This window comes from Bombina bombina, chromosome 1 (assembly GCF_027579735.1).
Source record: "Bombina bombina isolate aBomBom1 chromosome 1, aBomBom1.pri, whole genome shotgun sequence".
NCBI classification, from domain to species: Eukaryota; Metazoa; Chordata; class Amphibia; order Anura; family Bombinatoridae; genus Bombina; species Bombina bombina.
The window spans coordinates 398,284,934-398,303,889 of NC_069499.1; the positions used below are offsets into that span (position 1 = coordinate 398,284,934).

The following is an 18,956-nucleotide window of genomic DNA, read 5'->3' on the forward strand; positions in this document are numbered from 1 at the left end:
AACTCAAAACAGCCATATTCTCATGACATGAGAAATAACATTCAGTTTTCAACAGATACAGAAACTTTTTTTTTTAAATGTAAAATTAAGACAATAAGAAACAATACTGTGCTGTATCCTAATAAATAAAGGACTGTATACTGTGCTTTTCTCCTTGTTAGTGTGTTCCCAATTATCCATTTGCCTGCTGGAGTGTATTAAGGGCCAGATTACAAGTATAATATATATAAGAAATATTTTGTAATATACAGTCTCTATTTTGATTGCTCCAATATAAATGCTTTAACTAGCCAATTGTAGATACCTACTATTTTACCAAGTAAATCTATATACCCCTCAGCTGCCTTAGCGCACATATACACTCTATATACTATATAATTTTTTGGATTTTTGCAATTATTATTTCTGTTTTTTGGGAGCAGATAGTATATGTGCAGGGGTTTACTAGCGCACCACTTGACACCTTTTCTCGTCTACTTCCGTTGAAGTCCTGCCTTTCTTTGGGATAAAGCTACAAGAACCTGGAGATACCCCCTTACTGATACAGAACTGACCATCTGTTTATTAGTTAGCATTTCTTGCTCTGCAACCTGGTGCCTAGTTTATTAGTCATATATATGTATGTATATATATATATATATATATATATATATATATCTGAGGGCTGTTCTCATTCTTCTTTTGAACACACACACATATATATGCTGTATATATATATATAGTGGAAATTTTGAGCCCTTATATATATACGTATATATATATATATAAATATTTAAAAATACATAGAACATGCAGTACATGATACACAGTTAAACACTTTATTAAATAGGGATATTGCATAAATATGTTTTCATCTACTTAACTGCAAAGGGCTCCAATGCACTTGTAAATATATCTACAGTATATATGTATGCATATGTATTTATGTGTTTAGATGTGTATATATGTGTGTAAATACAAATATACACAAAAAAATACATAAATACATATGCACACACACACACACACATATATATATATATATATATATATACACACATATTTAGACATGTATGTATCTCTATGTTAAAGCCCTTTGCCTGCTTTTTTGACACCTCATATTTTTGAGCCCTTATAACTTTTTTTGTGCAATATTTTTCTTAAATAATTTTAATTAGATGGTATTATGAGTGTAACTGTACTTTCTAATGTATTTTTGATGTGTTTTGCAAAACCTTTTTTTTTGCAAAACAGTTAACAGAGTTCTGAGGTTGCGCTAACTCAACATGCGTTAACTTCGATTGTTCTCAAGCAGGAGCGTATTAAGGCCTAGGCCAACAAGGCCTGTGCCTAGGGCAACAGATTTTGGGGGGCAGCACCTTTTGAGTCCCACTACACACACTCACCCACACCATAAACACACACTTATTATATACACACACACATAAAAACATGGGAAAAAAGTCATGTTACACCCTCACCAAAAAGGCATAAAACCTGGGGGGGGGGGGCAGCAGAATTTTGGGTGCCTAGGGCAGTACAAAACCTAAATACGCCACTGTGCTCAAGTAATCTCATTTACTTTCAACTTGTAACATGAGCAATAAACCCGACACATGCAAAACCCATGATAAATCCCTTTTTGCTCGCAAGTAACTGGCACTTAACTGGCAAAAAAGGGTATATAATGATTTAGAAAAGCTTATCAATGTTTTTTTTATATGTAAAAAAATTCACCATTAAAGTCTACGTGATTTTTTTTTTTCCGAACGGATTTGAATGTATTGGGTACTTGTACTTGTATGTATGTATGTATGTATTGGGTACTTGTAAAGCGCGGCTAATCACCCGTAAGGGTCTCAAGTCGCTGCTCATTTTATCGACCTCGGAAGGATGAAAGGCTGAGTGGACCTTGCCGGGGATCGAACCTGCAACCCTTGGGTTGCTACAGAGCTCAGCCACAGTGCCTTAGCATGCTGAGCTATCTGTCCGGCAGCTGAGCTATCTGTCCGGCGAACATTTGAACATATTCTAAAATAAGCGGATTTTATTAATGAAAGTGAGATCATGTGATTTGAAATGTGCTTTGCCAGATAAAAGATGGTGCTAGTGTTTAAGTATTTTCCTTAAACGGCTGTTCAGTAGCTCAATCATTATAACCCTCCTTGAGGAATGGAATTAAGAAACTCTTTGATAGGGCAAGTATGAGGAGGGGGAAATTACCCCTTTGTGCTAGGGTCTAGGATCTGTTCCTAAGGATAAGCACTAAGGACTCGATTTATCAAGCCCTTCTCAACCCTTTGACTGCAGGTTTGCACAAGCGTTTACTTTCAACTTGTAATACAAGCAAAAAACGTGATGCACACAAACACCCTCAATATACCCCTTATCGCTCGCGTGCAACCGCACTCCACACGTAATCTAGCCCTAAATTGGTTAATGGTTACCTTTATTTTGACTTTGGAAAAACCTGCTTTTGTCAGTTATTTCTTTACCTATATTGAAAATGTTAGAACTTAAGTATAGAGTGAGAGATAAGATGAGGACTTTGTGTATATATATATAACATACTGTATTAAGTTCTGCTCTCCCTGCAGTCTCAGTCATTTCTGCTCATTGAAACTATATCCCAATGAAATAGACAATTTCATATACAAAAATAAACATAAACAAGTAACTTCCCATACCTTTTAAACTCTGCAACTGATATAATAAGTCATCAGAAACACATTAAGCACAAAACAGCATACTGCCCATGTAAGCCTAAGCTTAATATGCTGTTCAGCTTAACACATTTTGGTGCCAGCATTTTAATTATCACCATGATAAAAACTGCAGTATAATTTTTGGCATGAATTCAGAGTCAACAATTAGGGTTGGCTCAATTATTATTATTATTTTTTTTTAATTACTGTAACCTCATTGTGATTTTATTTTAAACATGAATAGCACAAATCACTTGGTGTAACCTGACATAACTAAACACTAGAAAACATAAAAGAACATTAAATACTAAATAAATTATTTTTAAATAAAAGGTGTTAACCTGAGAATAATATTTAGTTTTATTTTTTTTTAATTGATATTAGTTGTTTAAATATAGAAATAAAGGTAACGTTTTGTAATGTTGTAAGTTAGTTTGTCTTAGGTTTAAAAACCTGTTAGCTTATCTTATCTCCTCTGCTGAGGCCAGTAGCAACAGTTCTAAATGAGCTACTAAAGTGACAATGTCAGTGATGCTGTTTTAATATTGCTAAAGCATATTTGTTGCCAAAAAAGGAGATATTATGCACATTGCCGTTAATATTAAAAAGCTAACAGGTTAAGTTATTATTGGAAAATTACATGCGCTAGTGATTGGATCAGTGTCAGTTGGGACCAGCAGTCTTCTGAACATCCCGAGCGGAACCTTTACAGAGGTTAAACACATAGGGGTATATTTATTAAAGTGTGGATGGACATGATACAGTGTAGCGTATCATGTCCGCCACACATCGATAAATGCCGACAGCATACGCTGTCTGCATTTATCATTGCACCAGCAGTTCTTGTGAACTGCTGGTGCAATGCGGCCCCTTGCAGGCTGCTAGCAGGGGGTATCAATCAATCCGATCGTATTCGATAGGGTTGATTTCTGTCCGCCGCCTCAGAGCAGGCGGAGGTTATAGAGCAGCGGTCTTTAGACCGCTGCTTCATAACTTCTGTTTCCAGGCTCGACAGAAACACGGGGCATCAAGCACTGTACGGAGCTTGATAAATTGACCCCATAGCATAAAAGCTAGTCTTAAAATAACATGCTCTAACGAATTAAATTAGAATGACTATAATGGCCCTTGTAAGCAACATTAAACACGTTCTATACATACCATAGTATTACAAAATGTATATTAATTAAGGATGTAGAGTCCTCATCAGCAGAAAACTATAATATTTAAACACATTTGCAACGGAATGCTGAGATTTGAAGGAAACATAAAATATTTGCAATGTACTATGCCCCCTTTCCTGTTATTGAACTCTCAAATATTTAGTTTTTTCAATTCCTGAAAGAGATTAAAGAGCATATTCCAGATTTCAGAAGCCTACCCTGGCTACAACCTACACAGTGTTTGTTTAATCAGTATAGGAAATAATTTGTATCCATCCTAAAATTGCTAAAGCAAATGAATAAAGGAAATAATTAAAAACACTTCAAAGGGTACACCACTGGCATGAACATTGAAAAGCAATGCAAAATTTGCTAACAAAATGGCATATCATGTCCGCTGCACATCGATAAATGCCGCTCCCTGCAGATGTGAGGCCAATGCTGGTGCAATGCCGCCCCCTGCAGATTCGAGGCCAATCGTCCGCTAGCAGGGAGTGTCAATCAACCCAACCGTATTCGTCCGGGTTGATTTCTGTCCGCGGCCTCAGAGCAGGCGGACAAGTTATAGAGCAAGGGTACGGAGTTTGATAAATCGGCCCCTAAATATCTGGCATATATCTGATTTTTTCATAATCCTCCATAAAAGTACAAAATATAATGCTTTGTTCTGATTTTTTTTACATAAGCACTTACCAGCAGATGGAGGGGTTGCTCGAAAAGTCCCAGATACCATTTCTCCAAGACTAGTAGAAGAGTTCCCACTTGATTTACTGTTGAAATTAATAATTGAGATTATTAATATAGCAGGCTAAAATATATATTTATTGTCATAAAATAGCCCTGTACAATGGTAAATAGCCCTGTACAATGGTAAATAGCTCTGTACAATGGTAAATAGCCCTGTACAATGGTAAATAGCTACAATGGTAAATAGCCCTGTATAATGGTAAATAGCTCTGTACAATGGTAAATAGCTCTGTACAATGGTAAATAGCCCTGTACAATGGTAAATAGCTACAATGGTAAATAGCCCTGTACAATGGTAAATAGCCCTGTACAATGGTAAATAGCCCTGTATAATGGTAAATAGCTCTGTACAATGGTAAATAGCCCCGTACAATGGTAAATAGCCCCGTACAATGGTAAATAGCTCTGTACAATGGTAAATAGCCCCGTACAATGGTAAATAGCCCTGTACAATGGTAAATAGCCCTGTACAATGGTAAATAGCTCTGTACAATGGTAAATAGCCCTGTATAATGGTAAATAGCTCTGTACAATGGTAAATAGCCCCGTACAATGGTAAATAGCCCTGTACAATGGTAAATAGCCCTGTACAATGGTAAATAGCCCTGTAGACAATGATATATGTGAAGCTAACTTACATTACATTACTTAAGATAGATGGCACAGAATATTCTTGTTAAAAATAAGACACAATTTGTATTCCTATAAATAAACCTTTAAGATTAGCCATTTGGGTAACATACAATATTCATGTTATTATTAAAGGGACATGAAACCTAACATTTTTCTTTCATGATTTAGACAGAACATACAATTTAATTTTTTTTTTCCAATTTACTTATTTTTTCAAATTTGTTAGGAACACTACATGGCAAGAAATAGTGCTGCCATCTAGTGCCCTTCGAAACATATAACATTCTTGCAAAACTACTGCCATATTGTGCACAGACTCATGCACGCTCCTTCTGAGCTTACCTTACTGCTTTTCAACAAAAGATAGTACGAACATGAAGAAAATTTGATAATCTAAGTAAATTGGAAAGTTTAAAATTACATGCTCTGTAATGGTTTTATGCCCCTTTAACTGTACATATGATGCATATTGAGAACCAGTCTTTGATAAATTATTTCCATTAATTTGCACACTGATTTGGCTTATATATAAAGAAAAAACATTCTAATACTTATAATAAAAGCTTTCAGGTGTATGTGTGTAGTGTTATGTGTGTATATATATATATATATATATATATATATACATGCTGTATATACTGTATATATATATATATAAATATATATATACTGTATCTAGATTACAAGAGGCAAGCTAAGTTTATAGCGCAAGATATAACAACATCGCAGGTGTGTTAATTTGTGCATGTATTAAAATTTGAAAGTAAACACCATCGCTCTAGCTTAATCTAATTTAACACACGTCAGGTTAGCAGGACTGAAGACCTCATGTAAAAGGGATAGGGATAATCACCTTAATATAACATGCCATGTTAACGCAATGAAGAATTAGTGTACTCCTGTCGGACTTATGTGCACAATCCCAACAGGTGTACACTAATTATTTATGTGCGCTAATCCGACATAAATTATATTAAGGTGTTATGTATTTATTAAATATAAAATATTGGAAAATATTACTAATTAATGTAAAAAATTATTATAGATCTACTAAAATATTCTAAAAAAATTAATAGAATATATATATATATATATGCTAAAGTATCTATAATTCTTAATAATAATTTTTTATATTTTTTTAATATTTTATGTTTAATATAATATTTACATAATGCGCCTTAAAGGGCTATTAAACACTTAGGGCCAGATTACAAGTCGAGCGCAAAATATTGCTTCTGTGAAAATGATATTTACACTCAACTTAGTAATACCAGCGCATGCAAATGTGCGTTTTGCATTGCACGGAAGCATTGCGCTTATGAGAGTGCGCTTTTATAAGCTCCAATGGGAGCCTTGTTCTCATGTCGTTAGACATGGCATGAGAAGTCGCACAGCAATGGGTAGCAAATATAAATATATATGTATTTTGAGTATTTTGTCAAAACTTCGCCACCTTTCCATTTGTGAGAAAAGTTTTACTTTCAACTTGTAATAGAAGCTCTAACCTGCATACTATGGGGCCGATTTATCCAATGTCGGGCAGACATGATTCGCTGTAGCGAATCATGTCCGCCCGACATCGCTAAATGCCAACAGCATATGCATACACTGCTTCTTAACTCCTGTTTCCGGCAATCTGTAAATCTCGCGTGGAATAAGCAGCACCCACTACTTGGTAAATATACCCCATAGTCTTTTCTTCTGGCAGTGTTATCTATTGAGTGAAAGCGCTAAATAGCGAGCCACTTGTAATCTGGCCCATAGTGTGTTGTGTGTTTAGTGTGTGTAAGTGTAATATGTGTGTGTGTTTAGTGTGTTTGTATATATGTGTGTGTGTATATATATATATATGCAGTATATACAAATAAATAAATTATATATACATATATATATATATATAAAATTAAAAAATAATTGTATTGCTTCTTTATTGTCCCATCAAATGATAAAGATAGGTAATATCTTATTTAAAAGTGCATTGTGCATTAATATATTTTTGTGCTACATTTCTTATTGTTCAGGCAGTATACTGTATACAGATTTGCAGAACAGCAAAACTCATTGTTTTAGTTTACCCTCCGTGAAATCGTCCTCTCTTCTGCTCCTGCTGAATTCGGATATTCTCTAATCTCAGAGGGCTGGGTATAAAACCAATATCACAACCTTCTTTTACCAGCCTCCCTATCCACCAGTCATTGTTATATTTCTGGAATAAAAAACAGTTTTAGTTCCACAATATGCATAGTCATGGTGAGAAACTTATCAAAGCTATATATTATAAGGGATTGAAAGGTCACAATTGAAATGGGCGTGAATGCATTTCAATTTTAAATAGAATATTCTTCCATTAGCAAAAATGCTTCTAGTGTAAGTTATTACAGTTTCAGCGGCATATGCACATATGCTACGTGTGATTAGAGCATCAGGATTCAGAGAGCTGGCGATTGTGTGTATTGTGTCAGTGAAGACTCAATGGGGTCAATTTATCAAGCTCCGTATGGAAACAGAGGTTGTGAAGCAGGGGTCGCTCTGAGGCGGCGGACAGAAATCAACCTGATCGAATACGATCATGTTGATTGACACCCCCTGCTAGCAGCCGATTGGTTGCGAATCTGCAGGGGCTGCATTGCACCAGCAGTTCACAAGAACTGCTGGTGCAATGATAAATGCAGACAGCGCATGCTGTCAGCATTTATCGATGTGTGGCGGACATAATACGCTACATCGTATCATGTCCATCCACACAATAATAAATAGACCCCAATATGTGTCATACAAGCCACTTAACCTCTGATGGGCCCATTATCTAAACCTCCGCAGATCAGACGTGGTTTTTCAAGCCGACCGCTGCAGGGGCTGCCATAGTGGAATTACAAAAAGGACAGGCCCTGCGAGTGGCGAGATGTCTCCTATTGAAATAAATGGAGCTCGCTGGAAAAAGAAACTTAGCTGTGTATGGTGAAGTTTTCTATTAGGGTATTAAAGGGACATCATTTTTTATTTTTTATTTTAAGATTCCGACAGAGTATGTAATTTTACACAACTTTCCAATTTGCTTCTATTACATAATTTGTTTTGTAGTCTTAATATTTTTTTTTTAAAGTATACCTAGGTAGGATCAGGAGCTGCTGATTGGTGGCTGCACTTATATGCCTCATGTTTTTGGCTCACTCAATGTGTTCAGCTAGCTCCCAGTAGGGATTTGAGTACATTTTTTTATAGCTTGCACATCCAGTGTACTTAAAGGGATACTAAACTCAAATGTTTCTTTAATGATTCAGATAGAGCATAAAAATTTTAAGCATCTTTCTAATTTACTCCTACTATCAATTATTCTTTGCTATCTTTATTTAAAAAGCAGGAATTTAAAACTTAGGAGCCAGCCCGTTTTAGGTTCAGCACCATAGATAGCGCTTGGTTATTGGTGGATACATTTAGTACACCAATAAGCAAGCATAACCCAGGTTCTCAGCCAAAAATGGGACGGCTCTTAAGCTTTATATTCCTGCTTTTTAAATAAAGGTAGCAAGAGAACGAAGAAAAATTGATAATAGGAGTAAATTAGAAAGTTGCTTAAAATTGAATGCTCTATCTGAATCATTAAAGAAAGCATTTGGGTTTAGTGTCCCTTTAAATTACAATTTATTTCTATATAATTTGCATACAAATTTAACGTTTTTGATAAAATAGGATTTTTGGTGAACAATTTTGTTACAATTTTTGATGCACTTTAACAGGACAATTTTTTCTTGTGTATTTTTGTGTAAATAGTTCAATAATTTGTTTTGTATGATTTTAAAATTACAATTTAAAGGGACATGAAACCCAATTTTTTTCTTTCGTGATTTAGAAAGAGCATGTCATTTTAAACAACTTTCTAATTTACTTCTATTATCTAATTGCTTCATTCTCTTGATATCAGTTTCTGAAAAGCATATCTAGATATGCTCAGTAGCTGCTGATTGGTTGCTGCACATAAAGGCCTTGTTTGATTGGCTCACACATGTGCATTGCTATTTCTTCAACAAAGGATATCTAAAGAATTGAGCAAATTAGATAATAAAAGTAAATTGGAAAGTTGTTTAAAATTGCATGCCCTATCTGAATCATGAAAGTTTAATTTTGACTAGACTGTCCCTTTAAGTGTGCACTTTTGTAAGGTATGCATCGCTTTCCCATACGAAAATGCAGTATACACCCCTTAGTGTTATAGAATGCCACCAGGGAAATAGTACTGGCGAGCATTCTTTTAGCAGAAAGTGTTGAAAGTGGCGGCGCTGTGTCACCCCCAGGGAACCAAGCTGCCCACGTCCTCTGAGTCAACCTTGTTGCTTTCACCTCCATAGTGTAGCAGATTTCAGACAATGTGGTAGGCGCACAAACTGGTTATACTCACGAGATTGCAGTTAAAATAAGCCTTTTATTAAAATCATCACAAAGGTGTCTTCAGGTTTTATTTGAAATACAGCTCAACGCGTTTCGGCTAAAAGAAGCCTTTATCAAGAGCATAAAGTTAAAGCAATTTCTGGAACAAATGTTTTTTAGATCAATTTTAGAATCTCAAAAGCCCAGCGAGCTTTAGATAATCAGCCCCTGAGTGTGTGGTGTTTGACTACTGGTGCACAGGCACTCACAGGATATGTGTGTATGCCGCTGAAAAACAGTAATACTTTTACTAGAAGCAGTTTTGCTAATGAAAGTATATTGCAAACATTTAAGATTGAAATGCAGCCATGTATAATTCAATGTTGACCTCTCTTTACATTTAAAGTTTTAAAACAGTAAAACACAAACTTTCTGTCAAACATGTTAAAGAACCAACTGTAAATATTTCAAACATTTTAATTACTGAAAAATCAGTGATCTAAAGTCTTCAAAACATGCATTTACCTTCTATATTGTTTATCCTCGCCTCACTATGACACAAAGGTTTCATTTTGAAAACCTCACTCTATTGAGAGTATTTTTTTAATAATTGTATTGTACAATTTGAGCAAACATTTAATCCAACTGAAGAAGAGTTATCACTTAAACAGTACAGGGTAAAATATTCTTGTGTCTGCACCATCCATGTGCCAGCCTGGGTATTGTAACATTGTCATTATCTGCTTCACTTGTTTTGTTTTGGGGGGGGAGACTAGTTTAACATTTTCTTTGAATGCCACATGTCAGTAAAAGTAAGTTTAGAAAAAATGAGTTTGGATTCGCTAATAGGTTTTCTTTTTAAAGGGACTCTAAGGTCAAAATTAATGTTTAAGGCACAGCATGCAGTTAATTTTTTTTTCCAATTTACTTCCATTATCAAACTGTACAATTCTTTCTATATGCTCAATTTCTGAGGCACCAGCTGCTACTGAGCATGTGCAAGAGTTTACAGTGTATACATATATGGGCCTGTGATTCGCTGAGGCTGTCACATGATATAGGGGGCAGGGAAATGGAAGAAAATGTTAAAATATGTCATAAAAATCTATCTCTCTTTTGAAATTAAGTGCAATCCCAATGTATTTTTATTATGCATTTGTTGATATAACAAATATACCATGGGACTAAATGTGTTCATATGTTTTCTTGCCTGACATAAGCAGAATTGCACCTTATATTTAAATGTATTTTTGCATTTTACATTTGTGATTTAGTTTTTTTTGCTTGTGAATGTTTGGAGCTGCCATTAGGGTTGCACAAAGCAGAAACTAACAATCATTCTGCCACAGCTAATACTAGATAATGCTGGAGCACAATAAATCTGACTCTTTTCCCAAAAGCCAAACTAGAATGAGACCTAAGGGGTAAATTACAGTAGCTGGTGTAAACGCTTCTTTTTTATATTACATTATAGTATGAGTTGTTATTTTGGGGGTTAAAGCACATAATTCATCTCAGCTGTTTAACAACTCGTTCTGGGTGGATGTTAGTGACCTTTTGGCCACAGTTGTGAAAATAGAACCCCTTTGCCTGTAATAAACACTGGTGCTGTGTTACATAGGTACTAGGGGCATCTCTATAAAATGTAAGCCCCACTACAGTAATCCCAATGTGGCCTTTATTTTTGAAGCTAGGGCCTTTAGGTACAGTGGCTTTTAATGGGCACTGGGAAGGTTGTGTTGGGAGGATGCTTGGGTGCTAAGGTATTAGTGACTGGGAAGCCAAGTTAGTCAGGGTTAGGGGACCTGTTATATTAATACACTTTTTACCTCTGTGATTATCTTGTATCTAAGCCTCTGCAGACACCCCTTATCTCAGACTTGCATGTTAGCCAATTAGTGCTGACTCATAAATAACCACACAGGAGTGAGCACAATGTTATCTATATGGCACACATGAATTAGCAGTGTCTAACTGTGAAAAACTGCCAAAATGCACTGAGATAAGATGGGACTTCAACGGCTTAGAAATTAGCATATGAGCCTACCTAGGTTTAGTTTCAACAAAGAAAACCAAGAGAACAAGGCAAATTTGATGATAAAAGTAAAATGGAAAGTTGTTTAAAATTGAAGGCCCTATCTGAATCATGACAGTTTAATTTTCTTCTTTATTTACAATCCCTTTAATAGAAAGGGTATTCTGGTGTGGTAGTGATTAAAGATACAGGGGGCTCGATCACATATGCAGCGTCGCCCGCAAAAGCCGGCGATGCCAGATTTTACGCTATTTTGGTATTACATATACGGCGTAGCATACAAGTTACACACGTATATTTCACCCTTCGGACATATTTTTTTTAACCATAGACTAACATAGAACAGACGCGCAATTTGGTATCCAATATACAGCGTAAGGACTTACGCCCACAGAATTGAGAAAATCTACTCCATTCTCATCTCGCCACAAATTGCAGGCGCAGCAACCCTTGCACTGACTAAAAAACCAACGTAACTCCCTGGAAGCCTTAACAAACACATACATTTAAGCAGTATCTCAAGGTTAAAGGGACAGTATACTATGATATTGTTTTTTTAAGGTTTATTTGTGTATTTTAAATAGTTTGAAGCCACAACATAATCAAATGGATTGAGCTTGTAGGTACTTTATCACATTGTGGACATATACTTGCTTATTTACTTTAAATTTCTTCTCAAAACAATCAACAATACTTGGAGGAGAGAACAATGGGAAATCATAATTGTATTACCTTCATCTCTTTATATATGGGTTTATATATGAATTTTGAATAGCAAAATTACTTGTCGCATTTATTTGAAATCGCGGATCATTTTTACGAGTGTTAGCCTAATTTGCATAAAACTACTCTTTTTCTACACTTTCCGTGGACAAAATACTGGCGTAAGTTACTTGCGACGACTAAAATGTGTATTTGCGCACATTTCAGAAGATCGCCAGTTTGTCCTACTTACGCCAGTTTAGCATCTGACAGCGCAGTATATGTAATACCCCGATGTGCGAGGTGAAATTACGGGCGAAGCGGGTTCCCACGCTTGCGCCTAAACCTGCGCCGTATATGTGATCTTGCCCAGGGTAAGAGTGCTGATTAAATAAGCACTTAGGTAGGGAGTTCATTGACCTGGCAGGAACTGGTGTGGTAGGGGTTAATGTGCTTGGCAGAGAACCAGAATAAGTTTAACTGATGGCGGGGTCTGGGATGTGAACGTTTAATAGAAAAGGTGGGAATCTGGTGAAGCAGGGGGAGAATCATGGTTTGTGATAGTGCTAAATTAGTATGCAATTAATTGTGACAACTATTGGGCATCCCGTAAAAATGTGAGTCACTATTAATAGCACACTGTTGCAATTGGTTAATTCATTTATCACCTCTAATTTAAGGCAAATTGATAATGGCAAGTCTGTCGTTAGGTTGCAGCACACAATCTATCAACTGCCCTGTGTTACTAGAAGTGTTGCTTTTGGCTTTGTGAGATAATAATGATCTTTCATTTCACACAAAGCAGCAACTCTGACTCATAGCAAAATTTCACAATTGAAAGCAAATCTGAAAACCTTTTCTATTATCTCATGGAAGTAAATATTATTTACACTTCCTGAATAGATTCCATTTCATAATATTATGTTTTTGTAGATACTGTATGCCAATGACTAGGGCAGCCACAATCAGCAATCTCAAGCTGCAATTTGATTTTAAAGTTAATTAAAGTAGCCTAAGATCTTCTCTAGTAAAATGCTGCAGAGCTATCAATGTGCCAATGTGACTCGGAGGTTCTCACCATGATTTATGTTATATTTCTGGGAGGTGCATGCTTATTGTTTAATATTTTAAACTCATCTTGAATTCTTTAATAAGATGTACAGTTTGGAATGTCTGTTTTATTTTTATTTTTTTTATTTTTTCTGCTACAAAATCATTTTTGATAATTGGTTTATTTTTATTTTTTTGCTAAACTATGTTTTGCTCCAAGGTTAAATCAACCAATAAAACAGATAATTTGATATCATTAAAATTTGAAATCTTGACATGTTTAGATTAAATCAAGGCTACGTGTCTCCAGCTTATTTTCTTAAAACTACAGAGAACAAGAATGGGGCACTGAATTAGGGATAGAAAGATTTCAGGGTCATTATTTCAAACAGTGTTGTCAAAGTAACAAAAAAGAGGTGGCAAAATCAAATAAAGTGTGGAGGAATATAATTTACTAAGATAATTATATTTATTTATTTGCCGCTTTGATGTATCCACTTAAAATACTGTATGTAACAACAGAAAGGTTACTGTTATTAAAATTGATAATTTCCAAGTATTATTCCATAACTAAAAATGTTGCAAACTTGAGCTGAGAAATTAAGTCTACAAGAGATGGTGGAAATGAGTTTCTATTGAAAGATGGACGCTCCTCTGCCACTTTAATATCAAGTAATATAACATAATTTAATATTTATTTATCTTTTTTTGGATTTTTTTTGTTAGTTTCCAGTAACTCTGAGTTCCACATCATAACTTACTTGGCACACTTTAGTCTGGAGATATTGTGAACCTGGCGACAGCACCAAAGAGGTTAAACCAATCATTTCTTTCAATCCCTGGCAGCTAGTCAGTTTTCCTTTTAATTCTAACAAGCTGTGGCCTGACCGCTGTGTTTTATTAGCTGGTGGCAGGTGGCAAGAGATATTCATCCTATATTTACCTCTTTAATGTGTAAAAAGTCCTTGGCATCGAAAGAAATGGCAGTGCTTGGTACTGGAACATCTTCATCAAGTGCTCCGCAGTAACTCACATTTGTCTTTACAGCGAATGCCACCGGCTTAGTCTAAAGACATATATACCCATCATGAATATACAGCAATATCCCATATATTTTATACAGAATACTTCATGGCCTTCATTATATAACACATATTGACTTTTACAAAGTTAACAATAAAAACTTACATTTATATATGTACACATATGCTGCCAATAAATTTAACATCTTCTTAGGGAGACCATTATGTTATTCAGATATCATGAACACGAACCAGACAGTCAATGAATAACAAGTACATTCATCATTATCATTTTGCATTGCCTGAAGTATCTGTGCCATCTTTTATTATAGATACTCTATGAATGGAAGTCATACACACTAGCAACCTAAAGATGTATATAAAGCATTACATTACAATTTTATATTTACAGTGGTTGGCCTTCATTCCCTATTTGATAAACTGATGACATTTAAACAGATTAGATGCTTTGTTAGCTGGTTAAAGGGCCATTATGGTGAAACAAATACATACACTTTTATTATAGAGCCACCCCCTTATGGAATTGTGAAAAAAGGGTCTGTGTCTGCGAGTGGCAAAATGTCTCCATAAAAATTAGAGCTCTCTGATATGTGAAATTTTGCAATGGAGGATGAAGTACACTGGGAGAACCCTGCGTATTTTGACATTTAATATTACGCCTAATACAAATCAAATTACGCTGTTATCAGTTCACAGTGCATTAACATTGCTGTTATCTTCAAACTGACACTTTTGCATCTATTTACCAAGGTTCACACAGAGAAGATTCCCAGACAGGGAACCTGTTTCTAGCTTTCAGGGCATCCAATGTAGCATCTAACAAAGCTCAAACAAATACTTGTTCCTCCCCGCCCCTTCTCTCATGCAAAAAATTGTGTGAGATCATTGCCTTTCAGTCATCCCGGGTGAATGAGTCTCAGATGTTTGACATCCATAACATCAGGGGTTGCAGACACATAAGTTTGGCTTTTATGTCCCTTTAAGAAGCACTTTCAGTCGCAAGCTACAATGGTTGCTACATATTTAGCTCCATAAATTGGGCCCTGCATATACCCCCGGTTTGGCCATTGTTATTAAAAATTGCAGCAGGATAACTATTATTCCAAATAACAATACTGTTAAAAATAGACATTTCAGAACAAATGATTTAGTAAAATATTTAGTAATATGTCCCTTTAATCCTCACAGCTAAAACAGAGATGATCAATTTACAATATAATTTTATTGAAACAGTATAGTATAATAATGCATTAAGGACAGGCACATAATACTAATACAAGATAAAAATGACTCACAAACTTCTGTCAAATGTTCTAGTTGTATTTCATTGAAAGATTTAACAGATTGCACAATAGCTGGATTTGACTAACAATTGGAGATTAAGGGGATATGCTAAATATCTAGGTTTTTTTTAAAGGGATATACAAAATAACTAGTGGATTGCAGGGATCATTCATTACCAGGATTATACTAAATTGCCTTTATTTCATGGGCTATACTGCATTAGTGAATAATAAGCGTCTACATGTATTGAAGAGTTACGTAATATAAATAGCATATTGCAAGGACTGACTTAGGGATTTATACAATATCAGTGGCGAATTACAAAGGATTACACAGCATTAATGGTAGATTACAGGATTTACAGAATACAAGTGGTAAACATTTATAGTATCAATGGAACCATACAGGGATTGTAACATCCTATAACACTGGTATGACGCAAAGAAAATCAGCATCAGTAAGAGACTGCAGTCATTATACAATATCAGAGCTATATTACAGGTATTATACAGTTTCAAGTTTATTAAGGGTTACTAACACCAGTGCTCAACAGCCACAAAGATTTGAAGATTTCAGTCTTGAGTTAATCAGTTTAGTCTTTTCAAGCAAGATTATCTTTATTCAAGAAGAGATAATGAAATCCATGACTATAACCGATGAAGGTTAAAGTTTACACTACAAGAAATAATATATATATAATTTGTAAATATCACAGCTGCCTGGGTGTTCTTGTTAACAAATACTACAAATCCAATACAAAGGTGCAAAACAATCTCCCTATGAAAAAATAGTAATATATTACAACGGGTTTCAGCTAAACAATAAGCCATTTACAAGACATCCATTAACCGACAGTGTTATATATACATAATTGTCCACTGCATGTTCATGGGCTTTACAGTGGCACAAAATAAGTCATTTTATAGCACATATGCACAGCCAAATAAACTTTTTCCAAAGAAAATCTCAGCTACTATTGATTCTACTGGAGCAGAGGGTTCTGGGAAAGTAAGTGAGCTTCACAATGCCTCACTTTTGTGCAAGGCAGAGATTACCTTTGCTCTCTCAAGTTGTACTGCGGCTTGCTGTTCCCTCTCTTGACGGATTGCTTCTCTGTCCTCTTCCAGAGATACATCAGAATCAGATGGTCTGCTTGTGTAAGAATCTGCTGATCCCTGAAGCCAAATATGGAAAATAGAATTAATTCTGTAATATAAACTAGATTATACGTTTATTTTCTAAATGTCTGTTTGTGTGGCATTAACATTAACTGGAAAGATAAAGTCAAAATTCAACTTTCAGGATTTGGATAGAGCAAGCAAATTTAAACAACTTTCCAATTTACTTCTATTATCTAATTTGCTTTGTTCTCTTGGTATCCTTTTTTCAAAAGCATACCTAGGTATATTTACGAGCCAAAAACTGTCAAGTGCATGGAAGCATTTTATCAACCTGCTGGAATTTACACTGTAAGTATAATTATATAATTAGGCAAATCACATCCTGTGTCTGTATAGATCTTATCAACCTTAACCCATAACTCATTTTGGATAATATACATTTATACAAAATAATAAAATCTGATCTGAAGGAAAGAATGTTAGATTTGAATGTCCCATTTCTACTCAGAATACACATATTTATTTTACTGCACAATAAACCTGCAATCCTGTCCATCCATATATTTGCCAATGAACCAGTATCTTTCACACAGTGGAGTAAAACACATTTGTTTTGGGCCCAGTGTAATGATTAAAAGTACAGAGTGGCTTGATGAACAGGGTTTATATATTAGGCATTTTGGACAATACTGCTATACACCAGTGTAAACTATTCCAACTGAGTTCCAAAATGAGACCATGATTTAGTCTACTCAACTAAACCACTCAACCTAATGTATTTAATAAATCAGTAAGTACTTAAGTTACCAAGCTATGATCTTGATCATAATGACAATAACCTGTCTATCAGTTGACTGCTAGCTTGCTCTAAAAGGAAAACATCCATTTTAGAATTACAGTTTTGTAAGTTCCTCTTCTGTTAAAAGTAGTCCTTTCTTTTGACTTTGGTGTAAATAGTTGACCATAAATGCAATGAGCTGTTAAACAGAAAAGCATAAGTGATTTGGTCGCAGATGGGGGAAAACCCCTATTTTACCCACAGCAAACATACAAGCATAATACCCATTATCTTTAAAACTGGGTCCTTCTTTTTCAGTTTAGTTTTCTTTTTCTAGCAATCAAGTGAATGGGGTAAACAGTGTTGAAAAAGTCAATTTTCCCATCTAGAATCATGACAATTTTAATTTTTAAAGAGGTTAGTCACATTTGGTCTTTTCAACATCATCATCACCACCATCACAGTAACGTCTATTGCTTGGCTGCTAGGTTATTAGCTCCTTGTATAAATGCTTACAGATTCTCTTCAGTTAATCCTATCACCTCCAAGTTATTTCCCACACCTTTGCAGTAGCTGTTTTTTCACTCCTTGGGGCCGATTTACTGTCTGACGGACATGATACGCTGTAGCGTATCATGTCCGCCAGACATCGCTGAATGCCGACAGCATACACTATCGACATTTAACATTGCACAAGCAGTTCTGGTGAACTGCTTGCGCAATGCCACCCCCTGCTCATTCACAGCCAATCGGTCGCTAGCAGGGGGTGTCAATCACCCCTATCGTAGCGTATCATGTCCGTGTATCATGTCCGCAAGACATCGCTGAATGCCGACAGCATACACTATCGGCATTTAACATTGCACAAGCAGTTCTGGTGAACTGCTTGCGCAATGCCACCCCCTGCTCATTCACAGCCAATCGGTCGCTAGCAGGGGGTGTCAATCACCCCTATCGTATCGGATTGATGTCCGCAGCCTCAGAGACAGCAGACCAGTTAAATCGCAGCGGTTCTAAGACCACTGCTTCATAACTGCTGTTTCCGGCGAGCCTGAAGGCTAGCATGGAAACAGGGGCATCAGGGGTCATTTGGCCCTTGATAAATTGGCCCCCTTGAATTTAAACATCAATTTCAGTAATTCTTCTGTGAGTATATGATTGTAGCTGTTAAATAAGTCCTGTATTTTTGTGATGAAATTTCCAATTTCTTATTTCTAATATTTTGTCATTTGCTATGTGTTGATTAATACTTGTCAATATTTGCTATAATTCTTAAATGTATAGTTGAATAACGGCATTAGTTCAACCGCCTCCAAATTCTATTGTCTGTTTATTTTAATTTATCTCCCCC

General features: G+C 35.6%; 1 protein-coding gene across 1 annotated transcript in view; it reads right to left on the reverse strand.

Moving 5' to 3' along the window:
- CACNB4 (calcium voltage-gated channel auxiliary subunit beta 4) overlaps positions 1-18,956 on the reverse strand; it is a 555,359-nt gene that overhangs the window by 87,916 nt on the left and 448,487 nt on the right. The window contains exons 3-6 of the mRNA XM_053698302.1: positions 16,762-16,881; positions 14,323-14,445; positions 7,303-7,433; positions 4,541-4,617 (exon numbers count right to left, since the gene is read on the reverse strand). Of these exons, the coding sequence (XP_053554277.1) occupies positions 4,541-4,617; positions 7,303-7,433; positions 14,323-14,445; positions 16,762-16,881 (451 nt within the window). The remainder of the gene's footprint in view (positions 1-4,540; positions 4,618-7,302; positions 7,434-14,322; positions 14,446-16,761; positions 16,882-18,956) is intronic.